The sequence below is a fragment of the Physella acuta genome, unplaced genomic scaffold (genome assembly GCF_028476545.2).
Source record: "Physella acuta isolate Inbredline_101_S28 unplaced genomic scaffold, ASM2847654v3 ptg000508l, whole genome shotgun sequence".
In the NCBI taxonomy this organism is placed as follows: domain Eukaryota; kingdom Metazoa; phylum Mollusca; class Gastropoda; family Physidae; genus Physella; species Physella acuta.
In genome coordinates, this window is record NW_026732027.1 from 490673 (window position 1) to 512677 (window position 22005).

At 38.1% G+C, this 22005-nt stretch overlaps 2 protein-coding genes and 1 long non-coding RNA gene across 4 annotated transcripts; all 3 read right to left on the reverse strand.

Moving 5' to 3' along the window:
- Positions 1-795: 795 nt before the first annotated feature.
- On the reverse strand, positions 796-4065 carry LOC131944797 (uncharacterized). Its single transcript, XR_009387077.1, has 4 exons — positions 3863-4065; positions 1977-2178; positions 1131-1277; positions 796-872 (listed from the first exon to the last, which is right to left on the reverse strand). It is a non-coding gene; the product is annotated as an uncharacterized LOC131944797 (long non-coding RNA).
- Positions 4066-10575: 6510 nt separating this feature from the next.
- Positions 10576-15413, reverse strand: LOC131944798 (uncharacterized). The gene is made up of 4 exons (XM_059305611.1): positions 15219-15413; positions 14440-14644; positions 13219-13365; positions 10576-11631 (listed from the first exon to the last, which is right to left on the reverse strand). Exons 2-4 carry the CDS (start codon positions 14639-14641, stop codon positions 11435-11437), a joined length of 546 nt encoding a protein of 181 aa, XP_059161594.1. The 5' UTR covers positions 14642-14644; positions 15219-15413; the 3' UTR covers positions 10576-11434.
- Positions 15414-16039: 626 nt separating this feature from the next.
- LOC131944782 (uncharacterized) lies at positions 16040-20654 on the reverse strand. Of its 2 annotated transcripts, none has more exons than XM_059305597.1 (4): positions 20512-20654; positions 19658-19827; positions 18351-18506; positions 16040-17086 (listed from the first exon to the last, which is right to left on the reverse strand). In XM_059305597.1, exons 2-4 carry the CDS (start codon positions 19824-19826, stop codon positions 16923-16925), a joined length of 489 nt encoding a protein of 162 aa, XP_059161580.1. In that variant the 5' UTR covers position 19827; positions 20512-20654; the 3' UTR covers positions 16040-16922. The 2 variants fall into 2 exon arrangements, with proteins under 2 accessions (XP_059161580.1, XP_059161579.1); XM_059305596.1 differs by having other exon boundaries at positions 19658-19864.
- Positions 20655-22005: the final 1351 nt, after the last annotated feature.

A 22005-nucleotide genomic window follows, 5' to 3' on the forward strand; every position in this document is an offset into this window, starting at 1 on the left:
GTTTGATGTTACAGAATCTAGCACTCTAGGTTCAGCTGACACGAGTCACGTAAAATGTTGACACGGCGATAAGATACGAATTGAAACATTAAATTAAATATTTTTAATATCCCACTATTTAGTTGTATTTCTTCCGACCCAAAAATATTAACCAGCATTTGAGTGGCGTCATTCATTAATTAAATTAAACCAGTTTTTTTTTCTCCAATTATGTGTTATAAACTAAATCGTCTTTATTTGATAATTTATTATTGATTGTTCATGCAAGACATGGCAATATGTCTAGATACCACATGCAATTTTGTTTTGGCAGTCTCAGAAGAATATAGATTGCACATTTAGCAGCTATTCAATTTAGATCGAGTAAATGTTTTAATATATTTATTTTTCAAACATGGCACTCTAGTTAGTTGCATGTATTTAGATTGAAACAATAATTTAATAGCTGAATAATATAGATAACTTAAATATAGCCTATGATAAATATACAGCTAGCTAAATAGAAAATGTGGCTAAAATTTTATAATGATAACAATGCTTGAGCCGCACATATATCGCATAATAACAAATAACTACAAGCTTAATTCAATGCCGTGGATACAGCTGTGATATCAGCACCATTAGTTGAGACTACAGCCCGATAATCCATGTGGATACAGTTGTGATATCAACACCATTAGTTAATTCTACGGCCTGATATTCCAGAGCGCGATGGCGTCTGTTGGAAAAATGTGCCACTATACTGCCAGCAATAGACAAAATACACCCCACGCAGCTGAAGGCGAAAGAGAAATCGTACGAACACGATTTATCCTCACAGTGATTATGTTTGTAAGCAGCCCATAAAATCACACACATAGCGATCAACAAACCTGAAATAGGAAACAAAATAATATAAGAATTGATGCGAATAACAGCCTTACTAAAACTACGGGTCATTTCATGGTTTTTACTTATATATTTTTCTGTTTCTTTTTTATAGAAAAGAGACGCTTTTTTCATAATTAAATATTACTAAATTGGAGCTATATTTGGTATAATTCTGTAAGATTATTAAAACAAACAATGGTTTAATGTAATGTAGATATAATACAATGTCAACGTTATACAGCATTGGTCAACATACGTACCCGACAGGCCTCCTAAATCTTTCGAGACGGTGGCGTAGATGAGCTTGGCTTGAAACAAGTAGAGAAATATCGCGAGAACCGCTGCAGCACCGGACAGAACTCCCATGATGGCGAAAGCTCGGCAGACATGGTAGGTACGGGACAAGACTGTAAACAATGGATGTAGAAATTTATACAGAAGAAGGACAAAAGCGCCATCTATAAAACGCAAGTCTCTACTGTTACGTAAAAAGTAAGAAATTCTATAAAGACATTGCAACCCATTGGCAGGTAAGGTAGAGATCATATGTTTCTGTGACATCGACATATGAAGAGAAGATTTGGTCAGCACTATGCCCAGCCGCCTTTATTTTCCTAAACACGAGTCAGGTACTCATTGGAGCTGGGTGGACTCTGGGACGTTCTGCTGACCCGGATTCGAACTCGACGTCTCTTCCATAATTAGTATTTTTTATAAACACTTCTATAGCCAAAAGCACGCATATAATTCAACTTAGCATACGCAAACTGCAAAATAACCACCCCCCCCACCCCGCTACAACCACCCCCTCTCCATACAAACCCCAACTCGACTGAAAGATTATACCCAGAAGTACATAGTGTTTTTGCAGCTAACTGGCTAGTCTAAGATATTTTGACTTCGGTCATTGCGTTCATCTTAACGCTTTATTAACCTTATTAGCACCCCTTATTCCCCTTCCCCCCTTTTCTGGCAAGCTTTTAGTTGTTTACACTCTAAATGTCTCTCTACCATTTCTTCTGTATTTATACTCGATGTTGGTAACTATTGAACTTTGATAACGAACAAAGACAACAGCTAAAAGACTGTATACAAAGTTTGCTTACTGTCCATGTCGTGTATCCTTACACAACCTTTAGGAACACAGACCTCCCACAACCCGAGGTTATGTGTGAAATCGAAGCCAGGAAGTGTTACACTTGTCCAGTAAGGCGTAGCTTGACCAATGGTGTGAAAGACCAGACCCACGGCTATGATACAAGGGCCGATAAGCAGCTTCCGGTTCAAATTTGGGTCAAGTGGCATTTCCTGTGTTATACATGTACCATTCTACTTACTTTCATCAATTGTTAAACAATATTTTCTACACATTCTACTTATTTTCATCAATTGTTAAACAATATTTTCTACACATTCTACTTACTTTCATCAATTGTTAAACAATATTTTCTACACATTCTACTTACTTTCATCAATTGTTAAACAATATTTTCTACACATTCTACTTACTTTCATCAATTGTTAAACAATATTTTCTACACATTCTACTTACTTTCATCAATTGTTAAACAATATTTTCTACACATTCTACTTACTTTCATCAATTGTTAAACAATATTTTCTACACATTCTTTTTACTTTCAATCATTAATTGTTAAACAATATTTTCTACACATTCTACGTACTTTCAATCATCAATTGTTAAACAATATTTTCTACACATTCTACTTACTTTCATCAATTGTTAAACAATATTTTCTACACATTCTACTTACTTTCATCAATTGTTAAACAATATTTTCTACACATTCTACTTACTTTCATCAATTGTTAAACAATATTTTCTACACATTCTACTTACTTTCATCAATTGTTAAACAATATTTTCTACACATTCTACTTACTTTCATCAATTGTTAAACAATATTTTCTACACATTCTACTTACTTTCATCAATTGTTAAACAATATTTTCTACACATTCTTTTTACTTTCAATCATTAATTGTTAAACAATATTTTCTACACATTCTACGTACTTTCAATCATCAATTGTTAAACAATATTTTCTACACATTCTACTTACTTTCATCAATTGTTAAACAATATTTTCTACACATTCTACTTACTTTCATCAATTGTTAAACAATATTTTCTACACATTCTACTTACTTTCATCAATTGTTAAACAATATTTTCTACACATTCTACTTACTTTCATCAATTGTTAAACAATATTTTCTACACATTCTTCTTACTTTCAATCATCAATTGTTAAACAATATTTTCTACACATTCTACTTACTTTCATCAATTGTTAAACAATATTTTCTACACATTTTAACATGTAGGCCTATTTACTTAGCTAAATAAACTACGGTACTTCATTTCTTTTAGGGCTTTTAATATTTTTACATTTTTTATAGTAACGTTACCTAGACAACCATTTGAAAAAAAAGTGATTTGAACCTGTTTTTAAACGGGGTTTAAAACTTTACGTTTACTAGATTTAAATACTACAAAATGAGATTTGAACTTGATCGATGCCTTAGCACTATACAGAATAACAGTAGTCCGTTTGCATGTCAAATGGGCCTCGATAATATCTGCATTAATTATGTTTTATTGGTATCAAAATGCATTATGTTCTGTCAAATAGGTTACTTTTGACAGCGCACTATGTGCGTTAAAATATTAAGTTATGCAACATAGCTCGACTATACCAAATAAAACGTAGTCTTATTTTGACAATTTAATAGGGCTGGTAAGAGGGTCACTGACCAGTTCCATGGCTCAATAAAACCTAAATGAGCCATAGAGCTGTTTGGTGACCTACTTACCAGCCCTATTATGAAGGTACTGAATTAAAAATATTCAAACCAATATAGGCCGACATTATCTAAAAAAATTTAAAATCATGAACTATATAAAATCCCACTTTAGATAATAATATCTGGTTTAAAGTTTAATTTAAAACAAATTGTGACAACTTACTTTTTAGTTTCGAGTCGGACTGTTTATTTTTCTGTATAGAATGAATACCGAATGATAACCGCTGCTAAATGTATTGAAAGTATGCTAAGGCACTGCAATTTTCAGAAACCAAAGTGGGTTGCTGTCCTTGGGAGATAATGATGCAAGGAACATATTAAATGTAGCCCATGTTAACTGTCAGTGTTAGTGATGTGTGTGCGTAAGTGGGGTTAGGTGGGTGTGTGGGAGTAAGTGGGGGTAGGTGGGTGTGTGGGAGTAAAACAGTCGTGTTACCATTTCTTCACGACTAATTCCACCCCCCCCCCCCCCCCCCGTTGGCTGAAGTCATCAGTTAGTCATGTACGAACGAAGACAAACCCCGACAAATCTGAAACCAGCGGTACGATTCGTTGCAGATAACAGCACCCAACGCTCGACTAAACACATCCGTCACAGGCCAAACAAAATGGTGATATGGCGATAATGAACGAATTGAAAAATAAATGACAAAAATACTTCGAAAAAAAAATTTTGAGACAATAAAAAGTTGAAGTATTTTATTCGTTTACCCCAAAATAATAACGGGAATGTAAATTGCACAATTCATGGAATTAAACCACAATCTCTTTGTTTATGCTTTAGAAACTGGATTCTCTGTTGATTATCAGATTTGTGTTATAGTACTCACAAGGAAAAAACATTGCATTTTAGCAGTATTTTTATTAATTTATAATTTTTAATAAATGTCTGGTTTTTTTTCTCGTATACGAAGTATAGAGAAAGTATTGTAATCGGGCAAAAAAAGAAAAAAAGAGATTTCTGTAAATCTCGAAGTTTTGCAATCTTGTCCATGTGTGTGTGTGTGTTTGTATGTGTGTGTTTGTGTGCTTGTGTTTGTGTGCGTGTGTGTGTGTGAACACGATAACTTGAGTACCGTTACAGCTAGATTGATGAAATTACATATATATGTATTATATCAAATTTGTAGATCTGCTTAGTTGTTGTGCAATTTTTTTTTCTACGAGATTCTATTCTATTTTAAAAAGTTTAAGCAATTAAAAATGGATTTAAAATATTGTCTATATCCCGAGTTGCCATTAATCTATCTATAATAATAGTTTCGCTGTCTGTGTATCTGTGTATCTATCTATCTATCTATCTGTCTGACAAGAACGCTCTAGAGAAAACACAAGGAATTTAAAAACTCTCACAGTGAAACGAAAACGAAGTATGACGTCATATAGTAGAAAATAATCTCAAGCCGGAAAGTGCACACAGTAATATAATGACGTCATTGATTATCGCGTAAACATTGAATAAAAAGGAAATGTTGTCTAATCTAAATGGTTTGCGTGAAGAGTTTCTTGCATCCAATTCTTCGGGTAGGGGCGAAGCCCCACCCCACGCGTAAGAACGTCTGAGCCCCCCCCCCCCCCCCCCCCCCTTTCCCCAACTCAAGAGAAATTTCTTCATCGATACTCTATAATAAAATTACCGCCTAATTAATGTGTCTAATCTAAAAAGTGGTTTTCTCGCAATTTCTTTAATGCAATTCTTCGCGTAGTGGCTAAGCGCGACACCAGTGTTTCTTTCAGACTTTTTCCTCCAAGGAGAGGGGTGGGGGTACTTGAAATTTTCGGGGGCGGGTGTAGAATTTTCGGGGAGGGGGCGGACACTGGAAAAAGTATATAATTATATTTCGTTGAATGGGAAGGTAGACATGTTTTTTTAGGGGGGTGGGTGGGGGGTGGGGGGGGGTGTGTGTGTGGTGGGGGGGGGGTGGTGTGTGTGGGGGGGGGGGGGGTGGGGGGTGGTGTGTGGGGGGGGGTTGGGGTGGTTTTAGTTTAGAGAAAATAGACAGCACTATCAACCTAGCGCCCGGTGTATCCTTCCTCAACGGGCCATTTTTCTCGTAATAAATAGTTTCGCTGTCTGTGTATCTATCTATCTATCTATCTGTCTGACAAGAACGCTCTAGAGAAAACATAAGCGAAAATTCTGTCTGACAAGAACGCTCTAGAGAAAACATAAGCAAATTAAAAAACTGCATAGTAATTCGAAAAACGAAGTATGACGTCGACACATTTAGCATTGAGTTGGAAATAATCTCAAGGCGGAAGTGCACACAGTAATATAATGACGTCATTGATTATCGCGTAAACATTGAATAAAAAGGAAATGTTGTCCAATCTAAATGGTTTGCGTGAAGAGTTTCTTGCATACAATTCTTCGGGTAGGGGCGAAGCCCCACCCCCCGCGTAAGAACGTCTGAGACCCCCCCCCTCCCCAACTCAAAAGAAATTTCTTCATCGATACTCTATAATAAAATTACCGCCTAATTAATGTGTCTAATCTAAAAAGTGGTTTTCTTGCAATTTCTTTAATGCAATTCTTCGGGTAGTGGCTAAGCGCGACACCAGTGTTTCTTTCAGACTTTTTCCTCCCCGGAGAGGGGTGGGGGTAATTGAAATTTTCGGGGGCGGGGGTAGAATTTTCGGGAAGGGGGGCGGACACTGGAAAAAGTATATAATTATATTTCGTTGAATGGGACGGTCACATGATTTTTTTGGGAGTGGGGGGGTGGGGTGTGGGGGTGGGTGGGGGGGGGGGGTGGGGGGTGGTGTGTGGGGGGTGGGGGTGGGGGTGGTGTGTGTGGGGGTGGGGGTGGGTGGTGTGTGGGGGTGGAGGTGTGTGTGTGGGGGGGGGTGGGGTGGGGTGGTTTCCTCATCGATACTCTATAATAAAATTACCACCTAATTAATGTGTCTAATCTAAAAAGTGGTTTTCTCGCAATTTCTTTAATGCAATTCTTCGCGTAGTGGCTAAGCGCGACACCAGTGTTTCTTTCAGACTTTTTCCTCCCCGGAGAGGGGTGGGGGTACTTGAAATTTTCGGGGGCGGGGGTAGAATTTTCGGGGAGGGGGCGGACACTGGAAAAAGTATATAATTATATTTCGTTGAATCGGACGGTAGACATGTTTTTTTGGGGGTGGGGGTGGGGGGGGGTGGGGTGGGGGTGGTGTGTGTTGGGGGTGGGGTGGTTTTAGTTTAGACTTTTTCCTCCCCGGAGAGGGGTGGGGGTACTTGAAATTTTCGGTGGCGGGGGTAGAATTTTCGGGGAGGGGGTGGACACTGGAAAAAGTATATAATTATATTTCGTTGAATCGGACGGTAGACATGTTTTTTTTTGGGGGGTGGGGGTGGGGGGGTGGTGTGTGTGTGTGGGGGGGGGGGGGGGTGGGGGGTGGTATGTGTGGGGGGTGGGGTGGTTTTAGTTTAGACTGTTTCCTACCCGGAGAGGGGTGGGGGTTCTTGAAATTTTCGGGGGCGGGGGTAGAATTTTCTGGGAGGGGGCGGACACTGGAAAAAGTATATAATTATATTTCGTTGAATGGGACGGTAGACATGTTTTTTTTTGGGGGGTGGGGGTGGGGGTGGTGTGTGTGGGGGGGGGGGTGGTTTTAGTTTAGAGAAAAGAGACAGCACTATCAGCCTAGCGCCCGTTGTATCCTTCCTCAACGGGCCATTTTTCTCGTCTATACTAATAGTTTCGCTGTCTGTGTATGTATGTATCTATCTATCTGACAAGAACGCTCTGTCTGACAAGAACGCTCTAGAGAAAACACAAGCAAAATAAAAACATGCACAGTAATTCGAAAAACGAAGTATGACGCGGTCACATTTAGCATAGAGTAGAAAATAATCTCAAGCACACAGTGTGCACACAGTATTATGACGTCATTGATTCTCGAGTAAACATTGAATTAAAAAGGAAATTTTGCCTAATCTAAATGGTTTGCGTGAAGAGTTTCTTGCATACAATTCTTCGGTTAGGGGCGAAGCCCCACCCCCCGCGTAAGAACGTCTGAGCCCCCCCCCCCCCCTCCCCAACTCAAAAGAAATTTCTTCATCGATACTCTATAATAAAATTACCGCCTAATTAATGTGTCTAATCTAAAAAGTGGTTTTCTTGCAATTTCTTTAATGCAATTCTTTGGGTAGTGGCTAAGCGCGACACCAGTGTTTCTTTCAGACTTTTTCCTCCCCGGAGAGGGGTGGGGGTACTTGAAATTTTCGGGGGCGGGTGTAGCATTTTCGGGGAGGGGGCGGACACTGGAAAAAGTATATAATTATATTTCGTTGAATGGGACGGTAGACATGTTTTTTTAGGGGGGGGGGGGGGTGGGGGTGGGGGGGGGGTGTGGTGTGGTGTGTGTGTGTGGGGGGGGGGGGGTGAGTGGGGGGGGGGTGGTTTAAATTTAGACTTTTTCCTCCCCGGAGAGGGGTGGGGGGTACTTGAAATTTTCGGTGGCGGGGGTAGAATTTTCGGGGAGGGGGCGGACACTGGAAAAAGTATATAATTATATTTCCTTGAATGGGACGGTAGACATGTTTTTTGAGGGGGGGGGGTGGGGGGGGGGGGTGAGTGGGGGGTGGTTTTAATTTAGACTTTTTCCTCCCCGGAGAGGGGTGGGGGTACTTGAAATTTTCGGGGGCGGGTGTAGAATTTTCTGGGAGGGGGCTTACACTGGAAAAAGTATATAATTATATTTCGTTGAATGGGACGGTAGACATGTTTTTTTTGGGGGGGAGGGGGTGGTGTGTGGGGGAGGGGGGGGGTTCGGTTGGTTTTAGTTTAGAGAAAAGTGACAGCACTATCAGCCTAGCGCCCGTTGTACCCTTCCTCAACGGGCCATTTTTCTTGTTAATACTAATAGTTTCGCTGTCTGTGTATCTGACAAGAACGCTCTGTCTGACAAGAACGCTCTAGAGAAAACACAAGCAAATTACAAACCTGCATAGTAATTCGAAAAACGAATTATGACGTCGCCACATTTAGCACAGTATCTCAAGCCGGAGAGTGCACACAGTAATATGACGTCATTGATTATCAAGTAAACATTGAATAAAAAGGCAATTTTGTCTAATCTAAGTGGTCTGCGTGAAGAGTTTCTTTCATACAATTCTTCGGGTAGGGGCGAAGCCCCACCCCCGCGTAAGAACGTCTGAGCCCCCCCCCCCCCCTCCCTAACTCAAAAGAAATTTCTTCATCGATACTCTATAATAAAATTACCGCCTAATTAATGTGTCTAATCTAAAAGTGGTTTTCTTGCAATTTCTTTAATGCAATTCTTCGGGTAGTGGCTAAGCGCGACACTAGTGTTTCTTTCAGACTTTTTCCTCTCCGAAGAGGGGTGGGGGTACATGAAATTTTCGGGGGCGGGGGTAGAATTTTCTGGGAGGGGGCGGACACTGGAAAAAGTATATAATTATATTTCGTTGAATGGGACGGTAGACATGTTTTGGAGTGTGTGTGTAGGGAGGGGGGGGGGGGGACGGGGGACGGGGGGGGGGGGGGGCGAAGCCCTCATTCTCCCAAGAAGAGTTGCCTGAAAGAAACTCTAAATGCGACTTTTGTCATGAATGAGATTAGGTGCATGGTTTAGGGATATGCCTATGACTATATTTTGTATAAATTAAAGTACCGAGAAAATAGACAGCACTATCAACCTAGCGCCCGTTGTATCCTTCCTCAACGGGCCATTTTTCTCGTATAAGAATATTCGTGAAAGTTTAGGGGAGATCACTCCCGGTTTATTTAAAAATATGAAATGCTTAAGCATTAGTGTTTTATGGCAATACATAATTAAACCATTTCGGTTTCAATATTATGCAAGATGAAGTTTCATTTAAAAACTGCTCATATCAATGAATCCTCTAGTTCTGAAGACTTAATTTACAGCATTCTTTAACAGTGGTCAGGCTTGACTGAAAATCGCCTACATATACCTATTAGATCAAATAATCCAAGGATACATGTTGAACAACTATTTTTTTTATATTAGTTCTGAATGTATAGTATAATGGTAATTGAAAAAAGTAAATCATAAACTTTGTTATGTTTATTTTTTTCAGCACTGATTGTGTGTGCTGGTATATGCTGAAACTAATAATTGCTACCTTAATTTAATAATTAACTTTTACTGGCGAACTAAAAATAGTTTTTAAGAATATGGTGCTGAAGTAGATTTCACCTGGTTTTGTTACCTCTCCATATAAATAAATTGTACGGATAGCATAATGTCAAAGAGCTTTTACTGTCCATAACCGGTTAAAGCTGCTTTGAATTTAAATCAGAGACAACCTAAAGGATTAAGATTTAAACTCAAGAACTATTTATACAATCGTTACTATTAAGTCAGCAGTGATTAAAGCTTATACACATACATGTACGCATATGCGGCATTTATTTAAATTAAGGCCTATTTAGGCCGACACACACACACCTATATATATATATATATATATATATATATATATATATATATATATATATATATATATATATATATATATATATATATTAGCTGTATGTTATTGCTTCGCTATAATGTAAAATAAATTTAAAGTAGCACTTTTGAATGGGCACCAAAATCTTCGATAGAAGCAGCCTATATTGTTATAAAAAGTAAATAAATTATGTGACGTCACTATAAGTAAAGTCATTGTTCTGAAATTTTATAATTAGTGTGGTTAATCTACTAATGAATATATCAATACATTAATTTAAGGCTTTAAATTAATTTGTGATTAACAGTTTAGTCAAAAGGAACATTGTTCTCTACCTAGTTACGTTTTGTATAGCTCTACACATAGTGCAGATTCTCACCTGTAGCCAAACAGACAAACAAAAAAAAATATTCAAACATAAAAACAAACTTGAGTCTTAGTAGTATATAGATAGATAGATAGATGTATTTTGTGTATCTAAATAACAGGTCAGCAGCATTTACATAGCGGAATATAATGTTTAATAAAAACCTTCGAACCTAATATTCCATGGTGCAGAGGAAGTAGAGTACAACTGTTTCATTGACCTCGGCATATGAAGGGATAGAGTGGTCAGCACTATGCCATTACGCCCTTACTTTCCCTAGCATAAGTCAGGAACCTTTCAGAGCTAGGCCAACTCAGGGACGTCATACAGACACGAATGTATTTAGACGGAAACAATAATTCAATGGCTGAATTTAATTCTTTCTTCTTCTTCTTCGTTCTTAATTATTAGTGTTGAAGGGGATCGAGATTTATCTGCCAGTGGGTTTGAACTCGAGACTTTGTTCGAATTTATCAAACATGAGCTTTTTGCCGACTCGACCACGCCTCCAACACAATTAAGCGTTACGTGTCAACTGGTTATGCGCCATTGAGGCCATTGACTCCGATTTCAGCCTGCTTTTCTTTTTGGATTTGCTTCCATAGCCTTTGTCCAACCAAGAACAAACTACAAGGCAGCAGTTGTTTAATTTTGGAGTTGTCTCTCCTAGAAGAGTGGCTGTCACCAGCTAACGAGCCTCATCTGCCCGAGGGTTCGAACTCGAGACTTTTCGGTTTAGCAACCATGAGCTTTACCGACTCGATCATGCCGCCCCCTGAATTTAATTGATAACCTACATGTAACCTTAAATAAAGATAAAGCTAGCTAAATAGAAAACGTGTCTAAAATGTTATAATTATAACAATGATAGTACAGTGATGGCATAGCAACACAAGCTTAATACAATGCCGAGAATACAGTTGTAATAGGCCCCCTTAGCTTGACCCTATGGCCTGATATCCCAAATTATGATGGCGTCTGTTGGAAAAATGTGCCACTATACTGCCAGCAACGGACAAAATACACCCCACACAGCTGAAGGCGTATGAGAAGCCGTGCGAATAGGATATATCCTCACATTTATCACTTATGTAAGCGGCCCACACAATTATACACACAGCGATCAAAAAACCTGAAATAGGAAACAAAATAATATAAGAATTGATGCGAATCACTCAGCACTACTAAAACTACGGGTAATTTTAGGGTTATTTTTTTTTCTTTTTTTTTTTTAAAAATTACTTTTTGTTGAAAATAAACGCATTTTTCATAATTAAATAATACTAGCCGTCCCGGCCAGGCCCTGCTCTGGCTTCTGTGAAAAACCTTTCTGTTTAAGACCATTATCTGTGTGTTTAGTAATCATCATAAACCTGGCATTGCCCACCCAAACCACAACCAACCAAAACAACAAAATGCAAACATAACGCTAACACAATTACAAATACAAACGAAAACAAAAACCTAACAACAAACCCAACCACAATCACAAACACCAATACAAACACACAGAAAAAAAAAAAAAGCAAACGAAAACAAAAACCTAACAACAAAGCCAACCACAACCACAAACACCAATACGAACACAAAGGAAAAAAAAAAACGAAAAAGCAAACGAAAACAAACCAAATCCAAACGCAAAACCAACCACAAACACAAAGCCAAAGAAAAAAAACACAAACTAAAAAGCAAACGAAAACAAACCAAATCCAAACGCAAAACCAACCACGAACACAAATACAAACACAAACACAAACCCAAAGAAAAAAACAAACAAAAACGAAAAAAAGAAAGAACAAAAACGAACCAAATCAAAACGCAACCACTAACGCAAACCCAACCTAAACACAAAGAAAACACTAACGCGAACATAAAAGAAAAGTGCTCACAGTCTAGCCCGGGGCAGAATCGCCTGTTTCAGCTTAATAATCGACTATAGTACCCCAACCTATTCATAGTCTTTTGCACTCACTTAAACGAACGTAGGTGCCAAACCAAACCAAATGAACAATTATAATACTCCAAGCTTATTCGTAAAATACCTACAACATTTGCACTTGATCAATCCCCACTAATTATGTAATTATTTTTTTCCCAACACCAAAACAAAGTAATAAAAAATAAATTCTTTTCCACTAATGCAATGTTTTATAAAGGGAAGTAATTGTGTTTCCCTAATTTATCAAAGGGAAGTAAGTGCTAAAGGACTAAATATAAATAATTTTCAGACATAATTAGAATTTTTGTTATTTTTTAAAAAATGTGTTTATTGAACATGCCGACAATTATTACTATCAGTTTGAAAAATGAAATTATTTCCCAACACTTTCAATAGTAATTTTTTAACTCATAAATTTAGACTATGAGCACGGTAATAGTCTAACACTTAAATCCATGGAAGTATGTCAACGACAAACAAACTTATTTTTACATACAGAATTGAGCTTATATATTAGATTACATTAGAGCTATATTTGGTATAATTGTGTTATATTATTAAAAATTTTTTTTACTCCTTAGCAATGTTTTTGGTTTAATGACTCTTAATGTAATGTAGATATACAACATCAACGCTATAACCGCCTTGATCAGCGACATTGACATCAAGGTTAGGCCTATTTTACTCTTTAGCAATGTTTTTGGTTTAATGTAATGTAGATATCATACAACATCAAAGCTATACCCGCCTTGACCAACTACTTTTACAGCAAATACGTACCAGACAGGGCCCCCAAAGCTGACGAGACGGTGGCGTAGATGAGCTTGGCTTGAAACACGTAGAGAAATATTGCGAGAACCGCTGCAGCTCCGGACAAAACTCCCATGATGGCGAAAGCTCTGCTGGCGTGGTAGCTAGGGGTCAGGTCTGTAAACGGTGTTTGTGGAAACTTATACAGAGGTAGTTCAAATGCGCCAGCTATAAAATGCCAGTCTCTTTCATAAAGTAAAAAGTAAGGATTTCTCTTTAGGCGTAGCGATCCATTGGCAGATGAAGTAGAGTTCATGTTTCTGGGACCTCGGCATGTAAAGAGAAAGTGTGGTCAGCACCTTGCCTAGTCGCCTTTACTTTCCTTAACATGAATTCGGTACTCATCAGAGCTGGGTTGACCAAGTGACGTTCAACTGACTTGGATCGATCCGGATTCGAACTCGACTTCTCTTGTATAATTAGTATTTTTATATAAACTCTTCGATAGCCTAAAGCACGCATATAATTCAAATTAGCATACGCAAACTGCATAACCCCCCCCCCCCCCCCCCCCCCCGCCACCACCACCTCTCCATACAAACCCCAGCTTGACTGAAAGATTATACCCAGAAGTTCATAATGTTTTTGCAGCTAACTAGCTAGTCTAAGATATTTTGACTTCTGTAGTAGCGTTCGTCTGAAAGCTTTATTAACCTTATCAGCCCCTACCCATCCCCCCTTTTTTTCTGGCATGTTGTTTTAGCTTTCAGTTGTTTTTGTATGCACTATCAATGCCTCTCTGCCATGTCTTCTGTATTTTCACTCAATGGCGGTAAATATTGAACTTTGATACAGAGGCGTAGGAACCCATTCTGGGCAACTATCAATTTTACACACCCCCACTCCACCCCCCGTTGTTTTATATATGTGGTTATTAATCGAGTTGGTGAAAAAGCGCCCCCTCCCCCATAGTTGGATAAGTTGGTGGCGCTTTTAATCAGTCACTATCCAAAACCAGTTTTGATTTTGGTGCCACCCAATTAAAACAGTGCGTAAAGTACAGTCAAGCCTTATAGAAGTTTATTCTATTAACTTAGGCTTAATAAATTTAATACCCCAACTTTTAAAAACATGTATTCCCCTTTTGGCGCACAGGGTTGCCGCCCCACCCGCCCTCCCCCTAGCTACGCCACTGCTTTGATAACGAACAAAGACAACAGTTAAAAGTTAAAAGACTGTATGTTTGCTTACCTGGACTGTCTATGGGTATCCTTACACAACCTTTAGGAACACAGACCTCCCACAACCCGATGTTCTGTGTGATATCCATGACAGGAAGTGTTACACTTGTCCAGTAAGGCGTAGCTTGACCAATGGTGTGAAAGACCAGACCCACGGCTATGATACTAGGGCCGATAAGCAGCTTCCGGTTCATATTTGGGTCAAGTGGCATGGCCTATGTAGTGGTTTGGATGTTAAACATGTACCGTTCTTCTTTCGTTCATTAATTGTTTAACACTATTTTCTACACATTTTAATAACGGATGCATTTATTTAGCTAAAGTAACAATGTTATTTCATTAGTGCTTTTAATATTATTAGATTTTTGTATTAACGTTTCTCTTTTTCGAAACTAGGTTTAAAACTTTACGTTTGCTAGATTTAATTAGTACAAGATGAGATTTTAACTTGATCGATGCTATAACACTAAACAGTAGTTTGTTACTCATGTCAAAAGATCCTCGATTGTATCCTCATTATGTTTCTTTTGGTGTCAAAATGCATTATGTCCTGTCAAATAGGTTGCTTTTGGCAGCACACTATGTTCGTTAAAATATTAAGTTCTGCAATTTTAGTTCGACTATACCTTATCTTTACAATTTAATTATGGAGGTACTGATTAAAAATATGTAAATCAATACAGGACTACATTGTATTTTAATTAGTTTATTCTTGAACTATATGGCATCCTACTTTACAAATCTGGCTTAAAATTTATTAAAAGAACCAAATAAATTGTGACAACTTACTGTTTAGAGTTTCGAGGCTGACCGTTTAGTATTTTGTATAGAATGAATACCGATTGATAACAAATGCTAAGTGTATTGGAAGTAGGCTACGGAACTCTGCAATTCTCTGAAGCAAAAGTAGGTTGCCGTCCTTGATCAAATATGAGCAAAACAGATTCTATCGAGCCCATGTTGACTCAGTATTAGTGATATCTGTATGTATGTGGGGTAGGATGATGTGTGTGTATGTGGGGATGAATGGGTGTGTGTGAGGCGTTAGGGGGGTCGTGTCGCTGTGTGTCACCCTTTTTTCACGACAAAGTCCCCCCGTTAGTTGAAGCCGGAAGTGACGTATGAAGTATTACAAACCCCGACAAATCTAAAACCAGAGGTACGATTGGTTGCAGATTACAGCACCCAACACTCGACAAAACACATCCGTCACAAGCCAAACAAAATGTTGATATGGCGATAAGGAACGAATCGAAAAAAAAATGACAGAAATACTTCGGAGAGAAAATTTTGAACTGATAAAAAGTTGAAGTTATTTATTTGTTTAGCCCAAAATGTTAACTAGGTGTGAATAACACAGTCCGTGGAATTAAACCACTATCACTTTATTTATGCTTTAGAAACTGAACTGCTTTGATAATCAAACCTAGTATTTCTCTTGAAAGAGCTGATAATATTCTTTAATAGCGCTTGCAAACGAAGTAAATAAATTGTGTAGTAATTCTCATAAGCAAAAAAAAATGCATTTTTAGCCATTTTTTATTTATTTATGTTTAATATATTTCTTTATGGAAATCTGAAATGCAAAGATTTTCAATACAATAACAATAAACCACATCGTTTTCAATAATACGCAGTCATATTTTGGGTTACATCACATATTACACCACATATTACACCACATTTCAAAACATATGTATTCTAACGTGTCAACCATCACATGGAAAATGTAGCAATGTCTTGGAGCATTTGTTCAATCATACAAACAAAACCTTGAAATTATATAAATTACAAAACCACATCTTAAATTTAAATGATTTTTAATGTAATGTACCATAATCACATTACGTTGTGCAAATATTGTATAAGCAAACATATTTGAAAATCATCCTTATTTATTACATATGTTAAGCTAAAATGTTATACAGTGGCATACAACATATGGATCTACTGCCAACAAATTACTGTTATGTTTTAAGTCATTAAACAAAGTGAAATAGAATCCCGGCGTTTTTAATTCTTTCTCAACCAATCAAATTTATTGTGATCTATTAGAACACATGACACGCATTATTACAAAGTCTAAAGTATGTGGTCACACACGCATACTTATAAATTATCATGCGTATTATAATGTATACACTCAAGTATTTTAATGCTTAATATCCAACAAACGCCTGCTAAAATGTAAACAATCAAACATTGTCCAGCCAAATGTTCAACAAACGCATTAAGATCTTACTGTAGTTACACCCCTTGTGTAGTCCAACATTCTTGCCCTGTGTAGTCCAACATTCTTGCTGTTAATACAACCCATGCCTAATCCAACATTCAGATGTTGCTGCTGTTATACCCCCTGTCTAGTCCAACATTCAGATCTTGCTGCTGTTATACCCCCTGTCTAGTCCAACATTCAAATCTTGTTATGTTACACCCCCTGCCTAGTCCAACATTCAAATCTTGTTATGTTACACCCTCTATCTAGTCCAACATTCAACTCTTGCTGTTGTTACACCTCCTGCTGATGATGCAGCCAGAGACCCCTCCCACTAGGCTGACACCCCCACCAAATGTCGACAGATAGAAGGAATATTCTAGAACAGCTTCCCGTGGTAGCGTCAAGACATAAATACAACAACAGGATGACGTGGCCAAACCTAGAAAAATGGAGTCAACTATTAATACATTTTCAATTAGAAAGTTTAATGAAGGACAGACTGTAACATTAACTGTCTAGCGTTCACTTGAGTAGTAAAGTAAAGTAAAGTAAAGTTTTGACCTAGCGATCATATCGAAAGTACAGTTCATGTTTCTTGACCTAGGCATATGGAGGAATAATGTGGTCAGCATTGTGTCAAGCCGCCGTTACTTTACCCACTAAGTCTGCTACCCATCAGAGCTGAGTGGCCTCAGGGACGTCGTACTGTCCCAAATCTGAACCAAGATGCGAACTCGAGACCATGGGGTTAGCAGCCAAACACTCTACCAATCGAGCGGCTGCACGACGCCCTGAAATATATTCACCCCCATGGTTTACCACAGCCCCGTTTTTCCCCACCATCCCACACACCAACCAACCCCCCCCCCCCCCCCCGTGTTTACCATCATCCCACAAACCAACTCCCCCTTCCCCGCCTACTCCGTTGTCAATTTGCTTTATATTGTTAAAATAATGCATAGTTAATTTTCCACTCAATTAATGATTGTGTTAGTGTATTAAAAAATTATTACTATTTTATTTGGTCTGCTAAAATTGTGAAAATACTCTACGGGATCTGCGATCATCAGTGAAAAATAAGAATGAATAAAATATAAGAAACATGGGCGGGTTGGGGAGAAGATGGCTAATAAAACTCAGCGTATCGATCTACTACTTACTCTCCTCTACAGCCAAGGGGTCCGCACTATTTCATTGCTAACCCTTTGAACCCCGTTATAAGCCCTACATTTTTAACCACTCTAGCCCAATAAAATTTTGATGGTGAAGACGAAGCCGATGGCTTAGAAGAGAATACGAACATGACTATTTTATACCGCATGGCGATTTTTTAAATAGCGTTATTTACGGATGCTAAATTACTGAGTAATTATTGCCATCAGTAATACTATACATTTCGTTCAATACTTTCAAACATATATTTTGTTGGGCTTAATGGATACATTATAAAGATATATAAATATATGCTATTTCAAATCTGAAGACGATTGTTCATTTTTAAAGAGCGTTTTTTTTTTAAGTTGGCTAATGTACTGAGTGAATATTACCATAAGAATCGTATACAGTTCGTTAAATACTGCAAACTACTATTTTGATCGACTCAACGAATAAACTGTAATAATATGTAAATGCAGCTAATGTTATACCTACATAAAGTTCTAGCAATGTGAAGATTCTACAAATAAGTGAAAAGAAAAACTTACAAGCAGCGATGCCGGTGACTAAAAGACAGATGTCCAGGTTTATGTTGTGGGGGCGGTCAGTGAACGCTGTCAGGAATATGACAGCACTGACAATGACAGCCACAGCGCTGAGTGTCAGACCAATGACAGACAGAACTTGACACGTGACCAGCCAGTCTGTGGTGTAAGGGTAGGGGGCGTGTGTCGTGATTCAAAATAAAACAAAATTATACTTCAAACAAGGTTTATGGTAGGTAATGGGGGATATAAAGTGGTGTATTACAATAGTAGGTGCCATCCATAATAGAAAGCATGTCAGGTTTTGAAAATGTCTCCTTCCCTTCCCCAGCTGTCACACATCGTCATAGAAAGTCATATCCCCCCACCCCCCCCCCCCCCCCCCCGAAAAAAATCACATTTTAGAAGCTCTCTTCAATTTATACATATAATTTATTCTTTAGATGAAGAGATACAGCTAAGCAGGTTCATTTTACATTTAACATCGATTATGATTTTTTAATTGTGGTAATTTTTGAAATTATGATACAGTATTAAATTCATGGTTCAATTATCATTACCGTACCATTTACAAAATGTAAAATAACTATTTTTAACAACAGTTTTAAAGTACAATGCTTTAACTTAAAAAGTTTCACTTTATTTAATCACCACTTCCTTTTGCTTCCCAAACATCGCCACAACAATCATCATCTCTTACATCAGAAGTGTGAAGTCATAAATAGACAACCCACTTTCGAACTGGTTTCTAGGAGCGGCCGGGCATAACACACACGTAACAGCATACATCATGACTTAACCAAGATGTTACTTCACGTCATGGTTTTTCCCACTACAGATCAAAACTTAACCAATATGTAACCTGAATTGTCTAGCGTAGATCGAGCTTAAATATTTTATCCGTCTAGTCCAGCACAAATCAGAGTTTAACCTGGATTGTTCAGCATATATCAGAGCAGTGGCGTAGCGAGGTCGGGTGTCACCCGGTGCGGCACTTAATGGTGTCCCCCCCCCCCCCATAGGCGTATCGACACTTCCCGGGGACAAACTTACAATTTTCAATTTGCCCCCCCCCCTCAAACTTTCGATTTGCACCCCCTCAAACGTTTGATTTTGACCCCCCCCCTTCAAACTTTCGTTTTGCACCCCCCTCAAACTTTTGATTTGCACCCCCCCCCCCTCAAACGTTCGATTTCCACCTCTTAAAACACTATTTAACACTCGAATTAATTCCTTAATCCCCCCCCCCCCCAATGTTACCTGGATTATCCAGTATATTATATTAGAGCTTAACAAAGCAAAGATATTACCTGGTTTGTCCACCAACTCCCCACAGGTTCCCACGTGACACATGACCCAGAGTCCAGTGTTGAACATGTTGCCCTCAGCCCAGTGGGGCGTGGCCAGCCCCACCACCTGTAGGACACACCCCAGTACTGACACCGACAGGGCCGCCACACGACCGTCAGTCTCCACCATCCTGGGGTAGATGCACACTCCAGGTTAAACCTTGGTACCTAGGTATCGTTGAGCAGTCGAGTCAAGTATTGTTAAACAGTTGAGTAAATCAATAACGCTGCAGGTACTCTCAAACTTGAGAAGTCTTATACATACAAGCCACACGACGTAGATGAAGATATTACCCTCGTTGTCTAAAACAAGTAGCGAAAAGTCAACTTTTACTGCTGATTAGAGTACCTAACTAAACAGGTACCATTTACTCACTTTGTTTTAGGGTACGGTGCGGCCTAGGGGTTGGGCGTTAGACTGCTAACTTGATCAGTAAATTTCGAACAATTAGGTCCATTGATGCAGATGAAGTAGAGTTCATCTGTTTCACTGACTTCAGTACATGATGGAAAAGTGTGGTCTGAATATAAAAAGCTAACTTTACTTTCTACATCGTGAGTCAGGTACCCAATAGAGCTGGCTGGACTCAGGGACGTCAAATGTACTCATACCTGACATCCGAACTCCAGACAATCGTGTTAGCAGTCGAACGATCTACCCACTCGACCACACTGTCCCTAAGGTAAAATTCATGCATGAGCCAACGGCAAAATCAGAAAATCTATAAAATAGTATTATTGTAAGACAGTAAACCTAAAACAAAATTAAAAAAGAATAAAATAAAAAAATTTAAATACACAAATGATAAACTCACCTCGTATCTTTAGTAACACTATTTATGTTTTAAGATTAGGCCCTTCGTGAATAATTGTAAATATTTTATGCTATTTTTTTACTTGCACATGATTGTTTCACTGTATGCTGCTCTAGTTCATTACACAACATCGTCAATTTAACACGCACGGAAACTAGGCTATGTAACGAAGATAACTCTCTGTGACCTGGTTTGGGGCTGCGGGGGTGGGTGTGGGGGGAGGGGGGGGCGTGGGGAGGGGAATTAGTGGGCCTGATAGTCGTATTACAAAGTAACGGTTGTACAAGAATGTCCCAGTTTTTAAGAGAATTTTAATCAAATCTATTTGCAAAGAACTAGTTAATACACGTAAATATAATTAATGTGTGATATTTTAATAGGCATGTTACTGAAACTTTTAGAACACCATGATTGCATTGTGATAAATATCACTGAATTTTGAAAAAAAAATTAGTGACAAAATCAAATAAACAATACAAATATAAAGAAACACTTCTAATGCAGCGATTTTGTACAAACTTTCCCGGCCCGCTCCATTTCGATGACAAGTCTATCACATTTTTACAAGATTTGTCACAAACCCACAAACAAATAAACAAACAAACAAACAGACGTTGCAAACTAACTAAACGTTTGTATTAAAAGCTTTTAGAAATTGGATATATGCCCTTATAAAACTTTGGTTGGGTTAATGATAGTCATTCTTGAAACATTTTTATTGTAAGTCTGTCATTTATCTAAAACACGTACCAAACAACACAAATACACTTGAAATAAACCTAGTGACCCATTGGTAATACATCATAAATACACTTGAAATAAACCTAGTGACCCATTGGTAATACATCATAAATACACTTGACATAAACCTAGTGACCCATTGGTAATACATCATAAATACACTTGACATAAACCTAGTGACCCATTGGTAATACATCATAAATACACTTGACATAAACCTAGTGACCTATTGGTAATAAATCACAAATACACTTAACATAAATCTAGTGACCCATTGGTAATAAATCACAAATACACTTAACATAAACCTAGTGACCCATTGGTAATACATCATAAATACACTTAACATAAACCTAGTGACCCATTGGTAATACATCATAAATACACTTGACATAAACCTAGTGACCCATTGGTAATACATCACAAATACACTTGACAAAAACCCAGTGGTGATTCATTCAACCAAAACTTGAGTGCTAACATCAACGAGCAACATCCTGGATTTAGAGGATAATTTCGTTTTTTTTATTGTTAGAATTATTCAATCGCTGTATGCAACGTCTCAACAACAGACTTACATCACATTTTTCTTTGGCTTACAGCTTATAATTCAGATGCGTGTCATGTTTGAACTCGTCTTTCTTGTATGCGTGTGTAGCTGTGTGCTCCATATTTCAGCTGGTAATTTATAGTTGTTTGTGCGTTGTGTGTTATAAAAATTACGTTGTAAACTAAAGCTTAAAAGTAGATGTT

Bases quoted from the DNA above. Each gene is read 5' to 3' on its own strand.
- LOC131944798 (XM_059305611.1), bottom strand. From the start codon at position 14,641: ATGCCACTTGACCCAAATATGAACCGGAAGCTGCTTATCGGCCCTAGT. The intron at 13,366-14,439 runs GTAAGCAAACAT...CACCGTTTACAG, and splicing joins GATACCCATAGACAGTCCAG to ACCTGACCCCTAGCTACCAC. The intron at 11,632-13,218 runs GTACGTATTTGC...TTCCTATTTCAG, and splicing joins AGCTTTGGGGGCCCTGTCTG to GTTTTTTGATCGCTGTGTGT.
- LOC131944782 (XM_059305597.1), bottom strand. From the start codon at position 19,826: ATGGTGGAGACTGACGGTCGTGTGGCGGCCCTGTCGGTGTCAGTACTG. The intron at 18,507-19,657 runs GTAATATCTTTG...CTTACACCACAG, and splicing joins GGAGTTGGTGGACAAACCAG to ACTGGCTGGTCACGTGTCAA. The intron at 17,087-18,350 runs GTAAGTTTTTCT...CCATTTTTCTAG, and splicing joins AGTCACCGGCATCGCTGCTT to GTTTGGCCACGTCATCCTGT.